Here is a 20,520-nt window from a genome sequence, read left to right as displayed (position 1 = left end):
CTAATCTGGAGAAGAGTGCCCCACTGCACGAAAATGTCCTATAACAGGATGGTTTTGATCGACCTCTCGGTTATTGGCACAGCAACACTGATATAGCGCCATAATCTTTCCAGATGGAAACATAAGGAATTTTTTTAACAAATCTTTAGTGTAGTCACTTTAGCTCAAAGACGGTACTTCAAAAAATCAATTACAGTAAGTTTGCACACTAATGAATAACACACTGATGCAAGTCGTTTAACTTTGTCCTCAACTGCCACGGTTATCTTCCCTGGTTAAAACAACATAATGGTGAGAGTGAGAGCTTAAAATAAATAACAGTTCTCAAGACAGATGCTGATGCTGTTGGAATAGTAAGTCATTTTCGATCTTTCTTTTCTCTATTGCCAGGTTTTTGCAACATATCGTCCCTTCATTATATTTTATCGCAAAGAGTCAAACCTACAGCACGGTCCACGGTACATCTTGACAGTTTCAGCACTCATTCATTGGGAGGAAAGAAATTAATGCGAATAAGCAATTAAAAGTTCAGTGCTCAAGGAATCTTTAAAACACTGTGGCTTTAAGAGAGTATATTGTTTGTCCTTCTTAGTTAACCAGTGTCTGTCCTTCTAGTGATAAAGCATGCCTCCTCCTGACTCTCCTGTGCTGTCTGGTAATCATAAATTAACAATAACAACCCTGACTGGGCTGAAATGGTTGAGTAATCTAATCACACAAGGATACAAGATAAGACATAAAGCACACTGATAAGACACTTCTCAAACTGTCTGGAGTTAAGTGAATATATTATTGTATGTATGGGAAATCACATTCATGTGATGTACTGTACCTTTAAGTCAAACACACATTTAGAGTGTGTTGGTTTCATTTTGAACACATTTCTTCAAAGGTGACTAATAGTATGAATTAAAAAGCCATGACAACAACAATCAATAACTGTCAATCAATCACTATAAATGATAATAGAAGTACATATTGTATCAAGTCTAATTTCTACATCTTATGTTACCGCTTCTACGAGTGCACATACAGTTTAGAACTTTGCCCTCTCCCCCCCCACAACCATGTCCAGTTTCATATCTAGATTTCTCTTCAAGGTCTCAAGACGCAGCAGTGGAGCCACAACACAGACAAAGACTGTCTTATCCTTTTTCGGGGAGGAGACAGTAAAAAAACAGGGGACAACATCTGCTGCAGGGTGTTTGTTCTTGTCTTTTTGATCCGAAAATCCTCTCTGTTGTGGATTTTACTTTTGACACTTGGATCTGTTGGAAAACTCAGAGCGCACAGCTGATTCAATTTGAAGCCTGCTCACATGGAGGATTTCTTCTTAAACATGGATGTGCCATCTTATGATTGAAGGACCTTTTAATAAAATTAGGTGGATTATTTTCTTTTACAAGTTGGATCAATTCCCTCTGAACTGGAAAACTGGTAAAAGAAATCAGCATAGAAGGTAGACAGATTATACAACTCCTCTGAAAAACTACACTTAACCTTTATGGTTAATTTCAGGGCTTCAGAGCATTCTGGGCTTCTTGTAAAAGCCACAAACACAACGGACAACATTTGAAGTTTGACATCTCTTCAACATAATAAAACATTTACTTGATACAGCTGGAACAAACAAGGTAATTATTATCCAAAGTTTCAAACTGTTGCTCACATGATGAGATCAACAGCTTGTATATTTTATAGCTCTTATTGTGCCAAAACAATATTTAAAATAAACTCTTATGATTATTGTACAATGTATTTGTAACATATATTTTCCAAGTCTTTTCTAAAAAAAAATTGGGAAAAAAACCTTAAAAATGTAATGCCAGCATTCGGAAAGGATTTGGAAAGCAATTTTTTTTTTCATTGATTTTTTCATTTCAGCTCGTTTCAGCCATGGCAGAGAGGAAAAGAATGGGCTACAGCGTGCAGAGGCAGATCCTTGATGAAGGAGCAGTGGATGAGATGGCAGAAAAGTCTGACTCAAAAACCTCTCTGTCTGAGAAGGTCAAGAAGTCAATGAGGTAAAGATCCCGACAACTATTCTACTGTGTATCTCAAATAATCTCACATTTTCTGCCTTGTATATTTTCTTTTTGTATCATAGCAGCAAACCTACAGAAGTTACACCCAGTCCTTTGTGGTCAACATTCAAATTAAGATCCATTTACCCTCTTCATACATCAGATTTTGTAACATTACATATAGAGTACTACATTTAATTTGTTCACTTACATTTTAGATCAGCTAGAACCCCTTCTATCAAAAGAACATTTTACTCAGTACATCACATTACATCAAGGACTTGCACAAGTCTTGTTTTATCTATTTGTTGCACAAGTTGTACTGGGGTATACATGTGAAAAGGTTTTTGTCCAAGTAGACAGATATGCAAGTATGTGATGATACATGAGAGAAGAAGTCTACTTTCCACCATGTCTATATTTTAGATTTAAAATAATCACAAAAGACAATTATCTTTTGTGTGTAAAACAAAAATGATATTATTATGTCATAAAATCTTGAAATATGAAGAGAAGTACAATAAAACTACAAATAAGACTGAGATCAAAAGCAGCTTGTCATGTCTTTGTAAGAATAGTGTCACATGACAAAATGTATAATTTAATTACGTAAAGCCTTTTTTGTTTGATGTGCAGAAATAAATAAACAGTTAAAAAAGTCAACTTAAGGTGTAAAAATTTAGTTACCATTTAAGTCAACATAAATAATGAACAGTACAAGACTGATATAAAAGCATATCCCTAATCAATTTACAAGATGTACATTTGGTAAATTTCTTCTTTCTCTCTGTCCATCACTCTGACACACAACCTCAGGTGTTCTGGTCCCAGAGCGAAGAAATGCCTGCTGGGGAGTGTTCCTGCAGTGTCATGGCTGCCTCGATACTCCCTCAGAGACAACGCTCTGGGTGACCTGATCTCTGGAATCAGTGTGGGGATCATGCAGTTGCCGCAGGGTGAGGATGGAGGTTCAGAGATATAGATAAAGAAAGAGATGTTTCTATAACATGACTCTACTGTGCTATTTTTTTTCTTGATATAGCTGCTTTCAAATTGTTACTGTATTGTAGGAAACCATTTTTTTTTTTACTCTGCTATCTCTGCAGGTATGGCCTATGCCTTGCTAGCAGCTGTTCCTCCAGTCTTTGGCCTTTACTCGTCCTTCTACCCAGTCCTCATCTACTTCATCTTTGGCACATCCAAACACATCTCAATTGGTTTGTACTTTAACACTTTTTTCTATCAGCAGACTGGATCATTTTTACAAGTGGCAATTAATCCACCATAAAGTTGAGCTGTGGTATTGTTTTTGTTTTTAAAGATCCTGAAAACCTTGTGTGAAAAGTTCAGAATCTCTCTAATATTCATGAGCATAAAGGAACTTATTTAAAATCACTGTAACTTAAGAAAAGAAACTCAGTCATTATTTATCAAGAGTTAAAACACTCAAAAACAACTAAGCTAGTCTGCCCCGTAAAAGACTGTAAGTGTGATCTGATCTGATTTGATAGTGGCGTCCAAACAAAACACCTGACAAACTTTAATCAAATTCTGAATCTAGAGATGTGAAGTGGACCTTAATGTTACTCAACATAGAAAAACACTCCCATATACATGTTATGTTATATATCAAAGAACTAGATATTCTCTAACACAGATGTGATACACATAAAATTGTCAAATGTATTTATTTCTGGAACCACCAAAATAACTCCAACATCACCTTCCAATTGATGTCAAACCAGTGAGAAAGGCACATACAAACACTGTAAAACAACCTAATGTGTTCAAATAGGACCCTATCAGTTGTAGTAGGAAGCTGATGAAAAATGTGGTGACTGGCAACAATGTGTGTTTACGTCTCCTTTCTCCAGGAACATTTGCAGTGCTGAGTGTGATGGTAGGAGGAGTGATAGAGCGATTGGCCCCAGACTCAAACTTCATGACATGGGACAATCAGACCAATGAGACTATAGTTGATATCACCTCCCGGGATGCGGAGAGGGTCCGAGTGGCTGCAGCCGTCACCTTCTTATCTGGAATATTTCAGGTAAATTAAAATTAACAGTGTAATAATAATAATAATAATAATAATAATAAAAATAATAATAATGGCCAACCAATATATCAGTTGGGCTCTAATAATATTATAGATTAAGATTAAAGTGATGAACATATGAAAGCATCAATAACTTAATTTATAAACGAAACATTATTGTGAAATATGCCATATTCTGCATATTGAGTACTTTTACTTTTTGTACTTCAGGTATATTTTGATGCTAATACTTTTGTTAAATTACCTTGTAACAGAGTATTTCTACACTGTGGTATTTCTGTTATTTCTGACATACAAGAAACGTATGGCTCCCCCTCAGTCCAGGCTAATGTAATTATAAGTAATGTAGTAGTAATGTGTAGTAATGTAATTGTAAGTATTTGTCTATAAACATCGCGATGAGTGCATGGCCACTGTGTTCCTGTTTGTTATCCATCCTTGTGAACCTCCTTGTGTTTCTCATTCTTCATGTTTGCAGATTTTGCTCGGTCTAGTCCAGTTTGGATTTGTTGTGACCTACCTGTCTGAGCCGCTGGTCCGAGGTTACACCACAGGAGCTGCCATCCACGTCATTGTGTCCCAGCTCAAATACACCTTTGGCATCAGCCCTGAGAGATACAGTGGACCCTGCTCATTGATATATGTAAGAAATAACACGGCAACAGTCACATACGGTTGTTGTCTTCCACATATTCTTCTGAAATTCTCAATTTCTCATTAACATTTTTATTGCTTTGTTCCAGACTGTGCTGGAGATTTGTTCCCTCCTTCCAAAGACAAACATCGGTACTCTTGTGGTGAGCATTGTCGCTATAGTCGGTCTCGTCCTCGCTAAGGAGCTCAATTCATACTTGGGTAAAAAAATACCTATTCCTATACCTGTGGAGCTGCTGGGTGTAAGTATACAGAAATACATAAATGCACTATATGCAAATATTTTAGTTCCTACACTCTCTAATACATCTCCTGTTATCTGTTCCTCCAGGTTGTTATTGCGACGGTTGTCTCCTGGCAAGTTGACTTAAGAAAAAATTATAAAGTGGACGTGGTGGGACTGATTCCCTCGGGGTGAGAGAGACACGGAGCAAAAACTTTGTGCTGACACATTTGAAAAGTTAAGTATTCTTAATGGGTGATGTGTTCTACTCTATCCGCGTCCAGTCTCCAGCCTCCTGTTCTCCCAGATGTCTCTCTGTTCGGTCAGGTGATCGGGGACGCCTTCGCTCTGGCTGTGGTTGGCTACGGAATCGCCATCTCACTGGGACGAATCTTTGCCCTGAAATATGGATACAGTGTGGACAGCAACCAGGTAGGGAGGTGATAGTTGGGATCATGGATGAACTGATCTTTTAATAACTGGTATAGAAATGGTGTGTTCTCCCTGGTTTAGGAACTAATCGCCCTGGGTCTGAGTAACTCTGTTGGAGGAATTTTCCAGTGTTTTACCGTCAGCTGCTCCATGTCGCGCACCATGGTTCAGGAGAGCACAGGAGGGAAGACTCAGGTTGGTATGAGTGGAACTTATTCTACTGAAGTGCCCTTGAACAAACCAAAACACTTCAGTCTCTGTGGAAGCAGTTAAAGACAAAAGTGCACAGAGAATTTAGTTTGATTTCAGAAATCATCAAGCAATGTAGACCACAAGAGTCAGATATTTCACTTTTACTTTAGTATCCATGCAGAACAAAGCAACAACAACAAAATGTACCTTGCTGTATTACTTGAGGTAAGTGAGCTTACCCTTTAAAGGACAATTTGTAAGATATGGCCAGAATTGTAGTTTAAAACATTTAGAAAGTGGGAAGAAACAACAGTGTTCACATTATGTCAAAGTATGTATTGTGCTGAGAAGATGTCTACTGAAGTTAACCAGCTAGCCCTGGCCCTCTCCTTTCTCGTAATGACACTTTTAAATGGCAAGATGCAAAAGTCAAATAGTCCCCAACTAATAAATGAACAAAAGAAACTCACAAAATGTCAATATTAAATACACTTCCTTCTATTTTCCTTACTAAAAGAAGAATACAACTGTACACCTTTTCTTTCTTTGATCAAACTAAGACAAACTTAATTAACTTGTTAATTGATTGTAAAACACACTTCATTCAAGCTCAACATAAACTAAGTAAACTCGCCAAACAGTCTTGGTTTGTCTTTCCACATTACCTCTCAGTGAGTCAAAATATGTCCTCGATTCACAGAGTAAGATGTTATTGGTCAGAGCTGCTGTAAATCGCCTCTGTACAGTGTCCAAGGTCCAGGTCCGGATGCCATTGGCTCCATGGCTAACAAACCATTAGCTTATTAGCTAATGGATGCTAGCTACAGTCAAGGAGAGCTAGCAAAGAGCAGCAGTTGTCAGTTACTCTGGTGATATGCTGCCACCTATGTTTTTGGACCCACCTTCCAATTCTGTCCATATTCTACAAATTACACCTTTAGGCGGGATCACTAGTATCAAAATCTCTCTTGCTCTATCTTTGGGGAGAACCTCACACAAAATGGTGCAATAAATGGACACAGAACTAACAAAGAAGTGAAAAAACATAAAGGCAAAATATGAAAAAACCACCACTTCCTTAAACAAAACATGAATTTTAGCTGGGATAATTCTCTTTATTTGGTTTGCATGATATTTGTTGCTTCATCTGTGTTTAACCCACACAACTGAAAATCATTTTGAAATCATTTCAAGAAATGCTTATTGGTTTTCACTCTTAGCATTTCTTGAACATGTCAAAGATTTTTCATGAGACAGTTTTTTCAGATCAGAATTTTCATCCCGACACTTCCCTCAGCCCGTAGTCACAAACCTGGGCAGACTTAAAGGTTAAACGGATTGTAAAGCCAGTAATAATTAATGGCACTGTGAAAAGTGGCATCATTAAAAAACACTCAGGGAATCGATTTTCCCTCAAATCGTCCACCTACACAAACACAGATTCACTGAAAGGCTAAACCGATTTGGTCTGACAACACCATTAATCAGCTCAGAGCCCATTACAGAGAAGAGGAGTGGAGAGGCTTTAACTGATGATGCCTTGACTCCTCTCATAATCATGAACCAATTCACATCTAATAACCACTACATCATTCATCTTTTCTCTATTTTTTCTTTAACTCCCTTCCTCTGATCTCTCTCCCCTGATTTCTATTCATCATGCCTCTATCGTCCCTCTCTCTTCACTGCAGGTTGCTGGGGCTCTATCAGCGATAGTTATCCTTTTCATCACTCTCTGGATTGGATATCTCTTTGAAGATTTGCCGAAGGTACTCTATGTGTGTGTGTGTGTGTGTGTGTGTGTGTGTGTGTGTTTATGTGTGCGTGTTTGTACGTTGGGGGGGCATGTGTTGACATCTGTGCACGAGCATAAGCATGCACAAGCGTTTCTTCGCACTTGGCCAAAGTGAAAAATAGCTTCTATTTGAGCTCATAGCTGGCTTTTTAAAAACAAATAATTAAAAAATCAGGGGTTATAAATTAACCACATTGATATATCTAAAGGCATTCAGCCTATGGGATTAAGAGTCTGTAAAGCAGAGTTATGACGATTTAACCCAGAGTGCATAAAACTTCCAAAAGCCCCATAAGAGGTGTTTCTCAAACAAACCTTCACCTCAGGCCTCATAACTGGAGTCTCTATACAGTCTCTCTATATAAACTGTATTATATTTGACTCACTGTGTAGGCAGTGCTGGCCGCCATCATCTTTGTCAACCTCCATGGCATGATGAAGCAATTCATGGACATCCCTGCACTGTGGAAGAGCAACAAAGTAGACATGGTGAGTGTGCTAAAAAGTCGACATGGAAATGATTCATGTTTTGGGAAAATAGGTTTATTAATATTTTGCAAACAGGTTGCGTTTATGTGGATGTTTTTCTTTTTACATCATTTTAAATCACTGTGCTTCACAAGCTAAAGTCTGTTCAGGCAACAATAATGTTCTTTAAGAGAAAATCTCCAGCACAGGATACCCCGAAAACTTACTATCATTCCCGGCCAGCCTCCTTTAGCAAGGCTACTCTGTTCTTGGAGATAATTGCTAACATATTGTGGTTTTCTCCTGTAAATTACAAATGTTAGCATGACAGGTAAATGTTAGCACGTAACTGTAGCCTAAATATAAGCCTGCATGTAAATTGCTAACAAGCAATTGATCTCACTTGATCGCACATGGTCTCGTGATCTTTCTATATTACTCATCATAATCTCTTTCTCTTTATCTCCAGGTGGTCTGGGTGGTCACCTTCATCCTCACTGTGCTGTTAAACCCTGACCTGGGACTGGCTGCTTCCATCGGTTTCTCCATGCTCACTGTCATCTTCAGGACGCAGCTGTAGGAATGCATTGCCCTGGGGCCTACACACCCACAATTATACACTAATAAGCACACACGTGTTTAGTGGGAGTGTGTGTAAATATAAGCTATCAATCACAACACCCAAAAAAAACAATTACGTCAAGCCTTCTCTTTCAGACCACACCTAAATACAAAGTATTACTAGCTGTTCATTCAATTCTTTGTTTTGTGTGTATTCCAGACCAAAATACTCTCTACTGGGGCAGATTCCAGACACTGACATCTACAGGCCACTGGAGGACTACAATCAGGTATGGCATATTATATTTGTGTAACCTGAAAGCACTATGATAAATGCTAAATGTCTAATATCCGTATAGCCTGAGGACCGCCTGAAGGCTCTTTGAGGTGAGCAGGTTATAAAGTACACCTGCTCCCCTTTTGTCCCTGCCAAGAGTAAAATATAGAGGTGTTAATGGGAGTTATGTGACGCTCAGTGTTCAATCAGACGGCACTGCACAGCCTCCCAACCAACACACAACCTCTCACCTGCATTCTGTATTAAAACAATATACAATGCTATTATTGAACTTCTTTTATCTAAACTTTAAACTTCACTTCTCCTATTGTCCCTCCTTAACTATCTGAGCTGCTAATCACATACAATTTTTTTTTTAGTCAGTCAAACAAAAACAGTAGGATGATCCTGTTAAATACTGTAGGATGTACACTTTTAAGCCATTTGAGTGTTGTGGCTCTAGTGATGGCAATGATGGTCTGTTCATCTGTCAACAACTACTAGATGAATTGCAATGAAATTGCAATAAGCCTTAAAGCACCACTGATTTAAGTACAGCCCCACAGAGTCTCTAGCATCGTGGTGTCGTTCTCAGTGTTGTGGAAGCTACGTGTCCGTATGTATCACACAGGCTGTGTCCGACATCACTAACGACTCACTATATACTGAGATTGCCATTGTGTAGTGCTGTCTGAATATATAGTGAAATGTATTAAACCCTGTATAGCTGACTGAAAGTGTCCCACAATGTATCGTGAAAAGTAATGTACAACTGATGGTCACTAACCAAGCATTATATACCATCATGCATTGCACTGGTGGGAAAGAAATTATCCAAGTGGTGTCCAAAAGTGAACTCCCTAGGTGATGAGTTGGGAGGAGTGAATGAGTGGGTGAATTCGGACACAACCTCAATGACCAGTACTCTAGTATGCTCTTCTCTGCCTCTGATTGGCTAAGCCTCACCAACCTCACTCCTCATGCCTACGGTTGCAGTCACACATATGCAGATTGAGTATTTGCCTCCTGTTCACCTCCATTTAGTGCTGAAAAACGGGGTATCTGGAACTTTTGACATTGTAGCTCTGCCATAACATCATGAAAACCTGTTAGCCCAGTTAATAACTCATTTATTGGAAATGCAGTGATCTATTTGTGTGTTTAATTGATTAACTGATCGATTGATTTTAGGTGAGGCCGGTGCCAGGGGTTTTAATATTCCGTTCCTCTGCCACCCTCTACTTTGCCAATGCTGAGATGTACCAAGATGCCCTTGGAAAGAAGGTGAGGACACACACACACACACACACACACACACACACACACACACACACACACACACACACACACACGCACACACACACACACACACACTTATTTAACCTTTCTTTAATTTAGCTGAAACCTAAAACCAAGGCCTAGCCCTTGAACAGCTCTTTCATGAAGTGAGGACTGACTAAATATATCTAATGTCCTCTTGCTCAGAGTCTAAATAAAAAAAAAAAAAATCATCCTCACAAAGATGAGGCAGGACTCAAACACACACAGGAATATTAATGGTCTTAATGTATTCCTGTGGACGCCCCCCCAAAGAGCAGTATCATACATATAAACACACCATGATGGACACATAAGCCAAGATTTTCATGAACATAAAGATAAACAAACCACAGCTACACACACACACACACACACACACACTCACAAAAAAAGTAACAACAATCCTCCTTGTCACAGTTTCCGTGCAATTAACTCCTCTCTCACAGACATTATTTCTGACATACTAATAACTGGCCCCACATTTCTCTAAATCACACATCAGGACCGTGACAGACATTGTTGAAAATGTCATCCCACCTTTTTCTCCTCTCTTTTCTTCTGGCAAACTTTTGTTCAAACTGCCTCCCCTCCTCCCTTCTCTCACCCCCCTTACTTCCTCCTCTTCTTCTGTCACGTCTCTTTGGGGCAAATGGGAAGACAGATTGAGGGAAGGTAGAAAGAAGATGACAAAAGAGGAGGAAGAGTGGAGGGAGGGTGAGGAGCAGAGATTGAATAAGAGAGGGAGATAATGGGACGTCTCATTCATTAAAATGTCAGGGTGTCAAAGCCACTGGGTCGCTCTTTTCTTTTTAATCTTTGACACGCAAAGAAGCTTTCATAGAGCCGGTGTTGACTGGCAGATGCTTTACGTTTGTTTACAAGGTGAGAAATAGCCACCAGATGAATTCTGGTCATTTTTTGAATTCAGACAAGAGGACACTCAGATTTGGGGATTATCTCCTTGACGCAGTGAGGAGTGTTGATCACTTACTGCTTGTGTAAGGGGATGCTACAGCTGTAATCTGATCCACTAGTGAAGCAAGGAAAGTTTTTTGAGGCAAATCAGACATTGTTTTTGCTTAAATTCTCTTTTTCGTATCATAGTGTGACATCGTCACGATGAGTTAACGTCCCCTACAAACTGCCAAGCAGTGTTTTTGAGCTAATGCTCAAAAATTAGATTCAGAGAATAGTAAGGCTTAAAGGGCTGTGAGCAAAGTCTGATATACTTTGCATTGGCAAAAATGAAGAGAGTAGGTTAACCACTGATTTTGTCCCTCGATTTCAGTTGTACAACAACAACGAACATGTTGATAAAAATATCAGTCGTTAACCTGCTCTGATCTCTTAAGTTGTGCCCTTTATATGTTGGATGCAGGGAAACAAACTGCCATTGTTCATTTCACGTTTACTCTATACAAGAACATTCCTAAACACATAAGACTGGCTTTCCTGCCTTAACCTGTGATTGTATCGTTAAGTAAGCAGGTCATCATTCCTTCTCATGGCTACCTGCCACACCTGCCTTGCGAGTTGCGACTGACTGAACTGGCTACACTGGCTGAGATAAACCTTTGTGCTTTTGTGTCCTATCACAGCTAGTGAGCGTGACCTGATCTGAGACCTGTTTTGCTGCTGTCTGTCAGCCCCTGTAGTAACACAGTAGTGGTTTGTGTAACATTTGACATGTTTTCTTCTTTTTCTTCACTTCCTTCTTACAGGTTGTTTTCATTACTATTCTTTAACCTTTCGCGACAGCGTCAGCTGGTAATGTTTAAACCTTGTGAGTCTGTGTGTGCAATATGTTGTCATGGCAAAATGTGTTGCTGGACGACACCTCTGGTAGCAGGAACTAACACAGAGCATATTGCCTGGTGTTTCGGTGGACAGATTCAAAATCAAGGCAGAGTTAGAAGATGGGTGTGGTCCAACCCATGAGTACTGAGTACTCATGTAATAATATTGTATTGACCACTGAGTATTAGTTGGAACGTCAACATGTCAACGGGCGTCGCCACGGGTGTGATCCCTTCATAAGATGGTCTCTAGTTAAACTGACCATCCTCTGCTGGACTACTTAAACAAAACAATAACTTTATGTCAACATAACCAGAAAGTTGGTTGAAATATCTTTGGGAGCAAAATACTGAACACAATCAAGATGCTATAAGAAGTACTCGACTCTCTACTACTCTAGAGAGCTGGTGCCATTTACATCTGGAATAGATGAGCAGAAGAATAAAAAGGCCAAACAGTGGTGTACTGCAGTCATAATGAATACCTCCGGAGGAAGCTAGACTTGACTGGCTCTATGAAATGATGTGAACTTCACTGTTACCATGTTTGATTGTCTTTTTCTGTTTCTTTTAGTCTGGCATTGACATTACCAAGATCCTGTCAGCGAAGAAGAAACTGGAGGCCAAAAGGAAGAGGCACGAGAAAAAGATTGCAAATAAAGCTGCCAAGAAGAATGCCGTGCACATGGTGAGCTTGAGCAGAGACGTGATATCTACTATAAATGATGCAGAAGGATGTTTTTGTTTCATCTGCGTTAGAATTTTTTTGCTGAACTTGTTTAAATCACTAACTATCTTCTTACACAAGCACTTTTTAGTCCGTTTAATAGAAATATAAACATAGAAGCATTAAAGCTGTCCTGCAAACCTTAGATTTTTCCGTTCTGCAATAACTTTTGATTGTGATTGATCGTCTCAGGCAAATTATTGGATTTTGATTAACCTCTCATGAGTCTCTTCGCATCATGTCGTGTCTCCTCCTGTACAGGAGGGGGAGCCAGAGATGGAGGTGCAGAAAGACATCGCTGTCATTGAGATGGATGCTGAGCCCGACCCCTCTCTGCCCAGAGCCATCGTCCTCGACCTCAGCACCGTCAACTTCCTGGATACTGTGGGAGTCAAGACGCTACGCAGAGTATGAATATCACGTTTACACATGCATGCACACGTTAAGAGAGAGAAACTGGAATACTCAATCAACGTTTACATTTGCACACATGCATTTGTATATGAATTACAAAACTACATTTGTGTGTCCAATATTTGAATTTTGCCAAAATCAACAGATCACAATGAAGATTTTCTACATTCTTGTCATCTAAACTGGATCCAAACACGTCTTTTAAAGAACAAAATGGTCAGACAATTGATAGCTAATGATGATATTTCTCCAAAAATTAGATAATGAACAAGCCCAGGGAGGATAAAGCCAACACAAGATGAATGATTCTGATCCTTTTTATCTTTCCTGAGTACATTTCTTCCTGTTTATCCAACTCTGCCTTTGTCTTGTCTCTCTTCTGACAACAACTGGTGCTTATCCTCTTTTAATCATTCCCTCCCCCCTTGATTCAGCTCCTCAGGCATTCAATTACTGTAAATTGAATTGTCAGGCTAATGAAATGATCCCTAGTCTAACCTTTGCTCTGTGCGTCTGTGTCTGCTTCAGATCCGGGGAGACTATGGAGAAATTGGTGTGGAGGTGGTTCTCGCTGGCTGCCAAAGTGAGTCCCTCTCAATCACTAGAACATAATAAAACACAATTTGAGCCAGAGAACAGTGTGGATTTTGGAAGAGGAGATTTTGAAACAACTTTTTAACAATAAAATTCAGGGGAAACGTTAAAAATCTCAACACCAGCGCAGCTATGGTTTGTTTACATGTTGTTGTATGACCAAGACCTGCTTTCTATGTGTGTCAGTGTTATAAAGACAATAAATTTGATTCTATCTGTGCGTTGATTCTCGAAAGTAAGTGAGTAAGTGAGCCCCTGACAGAAATATAGGCCTATTCCAAAATCCCACTGGTATATTTAGTCCTGCATACTGTAACACACACATCGATGTATTTTTATATTCACGTTCCAGACCCGCTCAGCCACACACAATTTGAGTTCATTCAACAACATTGGATGTTGTTTTAGCTGTTTTCTGATGTTATTGTAATCGTTTGGTCAATAGCTGGTATGTCTTCCAGCTTTTCTGTGTTTGGTCTGATATGCATTAGCGAGTCGTGCGAAGATTATAATGATTCCCAAGGACAGAAAAAACATAAATATGATGGGCTGGTTGTGTTTTTACTGCAATAAAGCATCTACTCCCTGTGTTTGTTTTTTACATACCAGCACACAAATGTAGGTCTGGCTTGCTGGATGGGCTGAAATGTGGGTCTCCAGGGAAAGAAAAATGTTACAACCACAAAGCTAGGCGTCATCTGCAGCTCTAATTAGCCTGATCTGGGTTGGTAGCCTGTAATGAGTTAAAGAGTTTATGGAGAGTGTTTGGCCTCACAAATGGACCGCAAAGAATATTTATATAGCTAGGAATTATAACGAGGTTCAATTAATACAAGGACTTCTCCTCCCATCCTCCTCTAAGCCTTTTTTTAAAAACATTTTTTATTACTTTCAGTCTATTTTATTTCTCCTTCTTCATACACAGCCCTGCCTGCATATCCATTATTCCTTCTCTGTCTCTCTGTCTAGCTGGTGTGGTGGACAACCTGCAGTCTGGAGGTTTCTTTAATGACAAAGTGACAAAGTCCTGTCTCTTCTCCACCGTCCATGACGCTGTTTTGTACTGTCAGTCCTCCAGCCCACAGAGCCCAGATAAGGTAATATACTGTATGAGCACTCACACGTGCACTCAAACAAACACGTCATCATAAAGTGTCCGAAGACAAGTTGCACATTTATTTAAGTGATGACCTCAATACTCATTCCAATACCCTTATAACTGGATGAATACATACAAAGACAAAACCTAAAAGCAGTTTTCCCAAATTTAGTGTTGGCACACAGGACTTGGAGCATTAGCCGGTCCCTTGAATGGGACCTTAATGGCTTGTTGCCATTTCTATTTATTTATAAAGCCCTTAAGGGCTTTATAAATACATAGAAACAGATGCCTGTCACGTCTTACTGTTGGAGATGCCCACCAAAAACTTTCTCAGGAGGAGGTAAATTCACAGAAGGAGATTGAAAATGAATATACTGCAGGAATAAAGGTGTAATATGTAAGAATTTTGGTTGAAATCATTGTTAAAATGCCAGTTCGCCCATGCGGGGTCATGCCTATGTTCCCACAGCCCAATGGTCCCACAGCCCTGTGTTCCCACACTTTTTGGTTAAGGGAAGGGGAAGAGGTTAGGGTTAGAGAAAGGGAAGGGTTGGGTTTAGGGAAGGGGAAGAGGTTAGGGTTAAGGAAGAGGAGGTGGTTAGGGTTAGGGAAGGGGAAGAGGTCAGGGAAAGGGAAGTCGTTAGGGTAGGAACATAGGGCTGTGGGAACATAGGGCTGAGGGAACATAGGCATGCTCCCGCCCATGCCAGTCCAAGGCTCCTGTGCTAAAGGTGTAAACACCAACAGTCCTTTATTGTTCCAAGCCCCCAGTTTGGACCACTACATGCACAGCTTACCAAGCTAACTAGCTCACAGCAGCTACAGTTAGCGGTTACTACGGTGATGCTGCCCCTATTTGTTATGACTTCAGCAGCTGGCCAATTCTTACATTTTGCACCTTTAAAGCCATTATTATGTTTGGTATGTGCTAAGAACTAGTTCCCATTCACATTGTGATCTGTAACTGAGGAGAAAATGCTATCCAGAGGCAGATTCATAATCATCATTTTTGCCCACTTTGGCATAAAAACAATATAAACCGACTGACATCTCATTAAATTGAAAAGGAGAAGATGTTCTTGCCAGTTTACACATCGGGTGGAAACAGCAACATCACAGCGTTCATTCAAGTTTATAATGAATTAAATCTCAGTTTTTTGGTCTCTGGAGCAGCACTACGTTCACCAGCTAGTCGCTAACTGTGTGTGCCAGCTGTTTAAAAAAAAACAGCTGAGGGGAGCTGCAGAGTCAGGTGATCATCCTCTGAGGGTTTGTCAGTATGAGCGACCACTTTCACATTATAAATAATCATTTGTTTGTATGGATAAAAAAAAGAGTAAACGTCGCATTTCTTAAGACACTGGGGTTAGGAAAGTTACTGATATCACTGAGCAGCCTGGAGTTTGGGAATGATGTGTTAAAGTAATTTTAATGACCAATAATTAAAATGTGGTTTATAGATTGGCTCATTGATCCCTACTGAGCCGGACTGCAAATTGATTGCACAAGGTCAGATGTTCGGGGGATGGTGAGATTGGGTTTTTTTTTTATGATATCTTGGTGTATTTAAATGTATTTTTGATGTATTTTTTTCATACTGCTCATCCCAGAGCACACCATCAATCTCTGTCAGAAGGCGAATTACTTTCGGCCGAACATACACCCCTGCTGCCTTGCATGCATGCATGCATATTGTTCAGCAAGTGTGCTTTTGTTTCTGCCTTCTCTGTTTTAGTATTTAGTTGGGTGCATGACTTTATGTCTCTGCTCCCATAGGAGAAATCTAACAAAGAACAAAGACGTGGCACTGGTCCATGAAATACAGGAGCAATGGCTTTTTTATGGGGAGAGAACGGGCACTCACACACACACAAATATAGTCACTGGCTCACACACAAGGGGATACAACGGTGGAAGCGAGTGGATGTTAAGAGGAGCGTGAGGTTGGTCAAAGGAACGGTGCAAAGAAGAACGCACATGCAGGCAGGCATGTGCAAATTCATGAATACATGCATACATATGCATTCGTATACAGTATGTAGCCTGTACTGCATGAATATATTTCACATAGAGATGGGTTTGCGTAACAGAGAGAGGTTTTCAAAGTGATAGCGTGGTTTCCATCTGGCCTGTAGTGTATTTTTCAGGTCACTCTTTTATAATTCCATTCACAAAAGTAATCTTTGTTGGTGTTACAGATGCATTTAAGCATATCAGAAAGCCTTACGTTAACCCCCAGAGGCCGATCAGACATTCAGTGTGTAAAGTTTAACATAATGGAGTGAATCCACATGCTTCAAAGTGAAGACATCAGATTTAAAAGAGTTTGATAACATTTCTGAGATCAGGGCAGGCTGACCTAAAGTTTCAGCCAAAATCTTCACAGTCCTGTTCTGTTATCTTCCTCCTCGTTAACCTCGACTGAGACTTTCATGCCACTGGAGAAAAAAAGAAAAATCTGGCACATATTTTTAAAAAATCAGGCTGGCATTTTTCTCTGTCCCACTTGATATCTCTCTCCTCTCTCCTCTCTGGTTCTTCTTCTTCTTCTCTGGTTTGACGTCTCTGCTGTCCTTCTGTTTCACAGGAGATCATGGGGACACATTTCTGAGTCCTGAGAGGAACGATGGAGGAGATTCTGAAGAAATGCCGCACACTGTACGAGGGTTTTATCTAGGTTTTTATCCATCTGTCACGAATACAGACACACAAACCTGCACATGATGACACATTGTAACAAACATGTGAAGACAAAAAGAATAGAATGTAAATAAATGACAACAGACTGCACATATGGAGTCACACAGTAATATGCCATGGTGGAGGAGTGTACAAATCAAAGTAATAACGCTCACACACTCACGGTCATGCAGAAACAACAAAAACATACACACTTCTAGATAAAGCATATGAAAAAAATGAATCACTGTGATGTCGTGCTAACAACAGTCACTTCGGGAGGGAAAACTAACGTTAATGTGCATTGTGGAGATATGTGAAATGGGAAAACTTGCCCTTTTTTTTAAAGATATACAGGATATTAAAGCACTGTGGTCCGACCTATCTGACATTCCTGCTGTGCTTATTTTATGTGCTGCATTGCTGTGCTAGCATCTTTGAAACTGCTAGTTTTGGGTGAACTAAAGCCATCATCTTCTTCAGACTGAGGCAAATAACAAACAAATAAATTATTTCGCCGACCTAACGTCAGTGAAATTGTTGTTATTTATATGATGTGATATGATACGACAGCATGGATCATGCATTTTAGATGAATGAGATGTACGCAACTTGAAAAAACAGAATCAAATTGTATGTAAGCTAGTGCGTGATGCAGCGGGTTTCTACCTGGAAGTTATTGTGAACAAACACAGTGATTGGTTCAATACAGATTCATATTCTTCTGTGATGTATTTAACCATCTTTGAATCCTGTGTTTTAAAATGAAGTTATTGCCTTTTAATGCGAACAAACAAAATCAATACTTGTATAAAGGTGCAATATGTAAGAACTCCAGCAGAAAACCTTCAAAAATTAACTAAAGTTATCGACAGAATGAAAAGAAATGACATCTATGTTTTGCGTTGCAGAGATATCTACTGAAGTTAGCATGCTAACCAGCTAGCCCTGGCCCATCCCTGCCCAAAGCTCCTGTGCTAGTGTTGTAAACAACACTGATCAGAGCTCCCAGTCGAGACAGCCAAGCTGCACGGCTAACTGAGCTAACTAGCTATCGGCAGCTACAGTTAGCAGCAGCTAGCAGTTATTCTGATGATATGCTACTCTATATTTGTTTTGAGTATAAATTCAAAAAGTGTCCAATTCCTACATATTGCACCTTTAATGGTTTATTTATTAAAATCTTAAAAATCTGCCACTGTCCATTCATTTACATTCAAAATAAACATTATTTTATTTTGTCAAATGCTTCTCTTTGTTCATTCCCTCTTCAAACACAGACAGTTTCGATTAAAGTCTGCAAGGAAGACGAAATGCCTTCCTTGGAAGATTTAAATCAGAACTGTCTGTATATGGTTATGCAATGACAGGAAATCTCCAAATACCTCTGGACTGATGAAACAGATGCCCCAAATATGGCTGCAGGGTGTTCTCCTCTATCCCACTGGGAGAGGCTGCTTCATTACCACTCAGACTCCTGTTTACGTCTTGTGTATCTACAGATGTGTCCCGTGAATTTGTCATACTATATAAGGAGACATTTTCAGTTCTTCTGAAAGATGTTGCAGATGCTGATTATAGCAGCTGGAGCACAGATAACCTCACAGTAAGGACAGCCACAGTGGAAACACTTCCTTCACCCGACTTAACCGTGAGTCACTCATGAGACTGCACATTTACAGATACAAACCACCATGTTTTCATCATAAACTTTTGTTTTCCAGTTTAAAGTCACACGTGGACGTCAGAGCATTGCATTTTAGTTAGTCATCTCCATGTTTCTTTCATTTTCAGAGAGAAGAATGCCTCAATTTTTGAGCGTGTCTGTAAGCAGTTAGAGAAGTGGGAAGAGATTAGTTTCAACTGTGAAGATTGCACCACAATAACCCTCTTTTAACTACAACCAGGTATAATTAGTCAGGACTGGAACAGGAACACTCTGAATCATATTGTAACTAACAAAATCACACACATTTCCAGTAAAGGCTTTTCTTTAGAAGCCTTTTATGTTCCTTGGCACAAAAGCGAGGTTCCATTTCTTTGTGGATTCACTCAGACAAAGTTTCTGTCAGGGACTCAACAAATAAATGACAGCAAAACAATCGATGATATGTTTTCCTGACAAGGACCTCGATCGGTCGAGGAAAAAATAGATACACAGAAAAGCTGTGAATCATATTCCAAGAAAGCGTTACACCTGTCACCACACCCAGAAGTGACGTCATCGTGCACTGACTACATGCAGGAGTACACTTCTACATCACAGCAGCACAGAGACGTAACTCCACTAGAGGTCAGCAAAAACAAGATGTTCAGTGGCTGTTAAGTTTCACTTTAACCATGACTGCCATCTTCTCTAGTCTGGTAATCAGACTGAAGTGTTAGTTCCTTACACTTCAGACATCGATCTGTCCCCAACATTAAAGCTGCACTAATCGATATTTTATGATTTGGGTCAAGTTACTGTTTGTCATGTGTAAGTGGTTGTTCTTGGTGACAAAATTGAGATCTGACACCAACTCAGCAGCACGGCTCTAACACGCATTTTAGCATCTTCAAGCTCATTACTTTACCACTCGGGTTCACCACTGTCATCGACCTCATTCACAGCCTTAATAAGTGTAAAAGCTCTGATAAACTGACTGTACACCCACCCAGCACCAAATGGAGGAGTGATTAGTGACTGGCCAGAAAAATGTGGTGAGTGCTAATGTTGCTCTGAGTCTGCTGGACATGTGAAGAGGCAACTGTATGCTATCAAGTCCAACACGTCACCTGAAAGAGTTTTCCCGTAAACAAATGCTGACATGTTACTCAACTGGAATGTATTTTGTGTATCCTTCAGCTCTAACAAACCGCATTGAATGCATGTCCTCTACACTTAAAGGAACAGCTCACCCAAAAACTAAAATTCAGTCATTATTCACCCCTATACTGATGGAAACTCCAGTGGGCTACGAAACTAACTAACTTTGATACAATACCTTGAAAACTATCTATATTTGGATACCATGTTGGATACCATGGGGATAAACTGACACAACAAAAAAGCACAAAGCATCTAAGATAAATAACTTCTGATCATAGTCAGAGCAGTGGAAGGAGGCGTGGACGCTGAAACGGGGTGTGTGTGTGTGTGCGCGTGTGTGTGTGTGTGTGTCGCTGTCGGGAAGAGAGAGTGTGAAAGAACAGAGTATTGATAC

The 20,520-nt window shown here is 39.8% G+C and overlaps 1 protein-coding gene across 1 annotated transcript; it reads left to right on the top strand.

Annotated features, from left to right (window-relative positions):
- The first annotated feature begins 1,117 nt into the window (after positions 1-1,117).
- On the top strand, positions 1,118-17,802 carry slc26a6.2 (solute carrier family 26 member 6, tandem duplicate 2). The gene is made up of 21 exons (XM_084367997.1): positions 1,118-1,437; positions 1,519-1,634; positions 1,885-2,024; positions 2,841-2,980; positions 3,131-3,241; positions 3,899-4,074; positions 4,562-4,726; positions 4,827-4,979; positions 5,069-5,151; positions 5,245-5,392; positions 5,474-5,587; positions 7,276-7,353; positions 7,773-7,868; positions 8,317-8,423; positions 8,629-8,698; positions 9,877-9,969; positions 12,376-12,489; positions 12,790-12,936; positions 13,471-13,525; positions 14,506-14,633; positions 17,226-17,802. The coding sequence occupies exons 3-21, from the start codon at positions 1,897-1,899 to the stop codon at positions 17,247-17,249; spliced, it is 2,130 nt and encodes a 709-aa protein (XP_084224123.1). The 5' UTR covers positions 1,118-1,437; positions 1,519-1,634; positions 1,885-1,896; the 3' UTR covers positions 17,250-17,802.
- Positions 17,803-20,520: the final 2,718 nt, after the last annotated feature.

Source organism: Pagrus pagrus (genome assembly GCF_965226575.1).
Source record: "Pagrus pagrus genome assembly, chromosome: 11".
Lineage (NCBI taxonomy): Eukaryota > Metazoa > Chordata > Actinopteri > Spariformes > Sparidae > Pagrus > Pagrus pagrus.
Note: the sequence above shows the minus strand (reverse complement) of the source record. Positions and strands in the feature narration are given on the sequence as shown.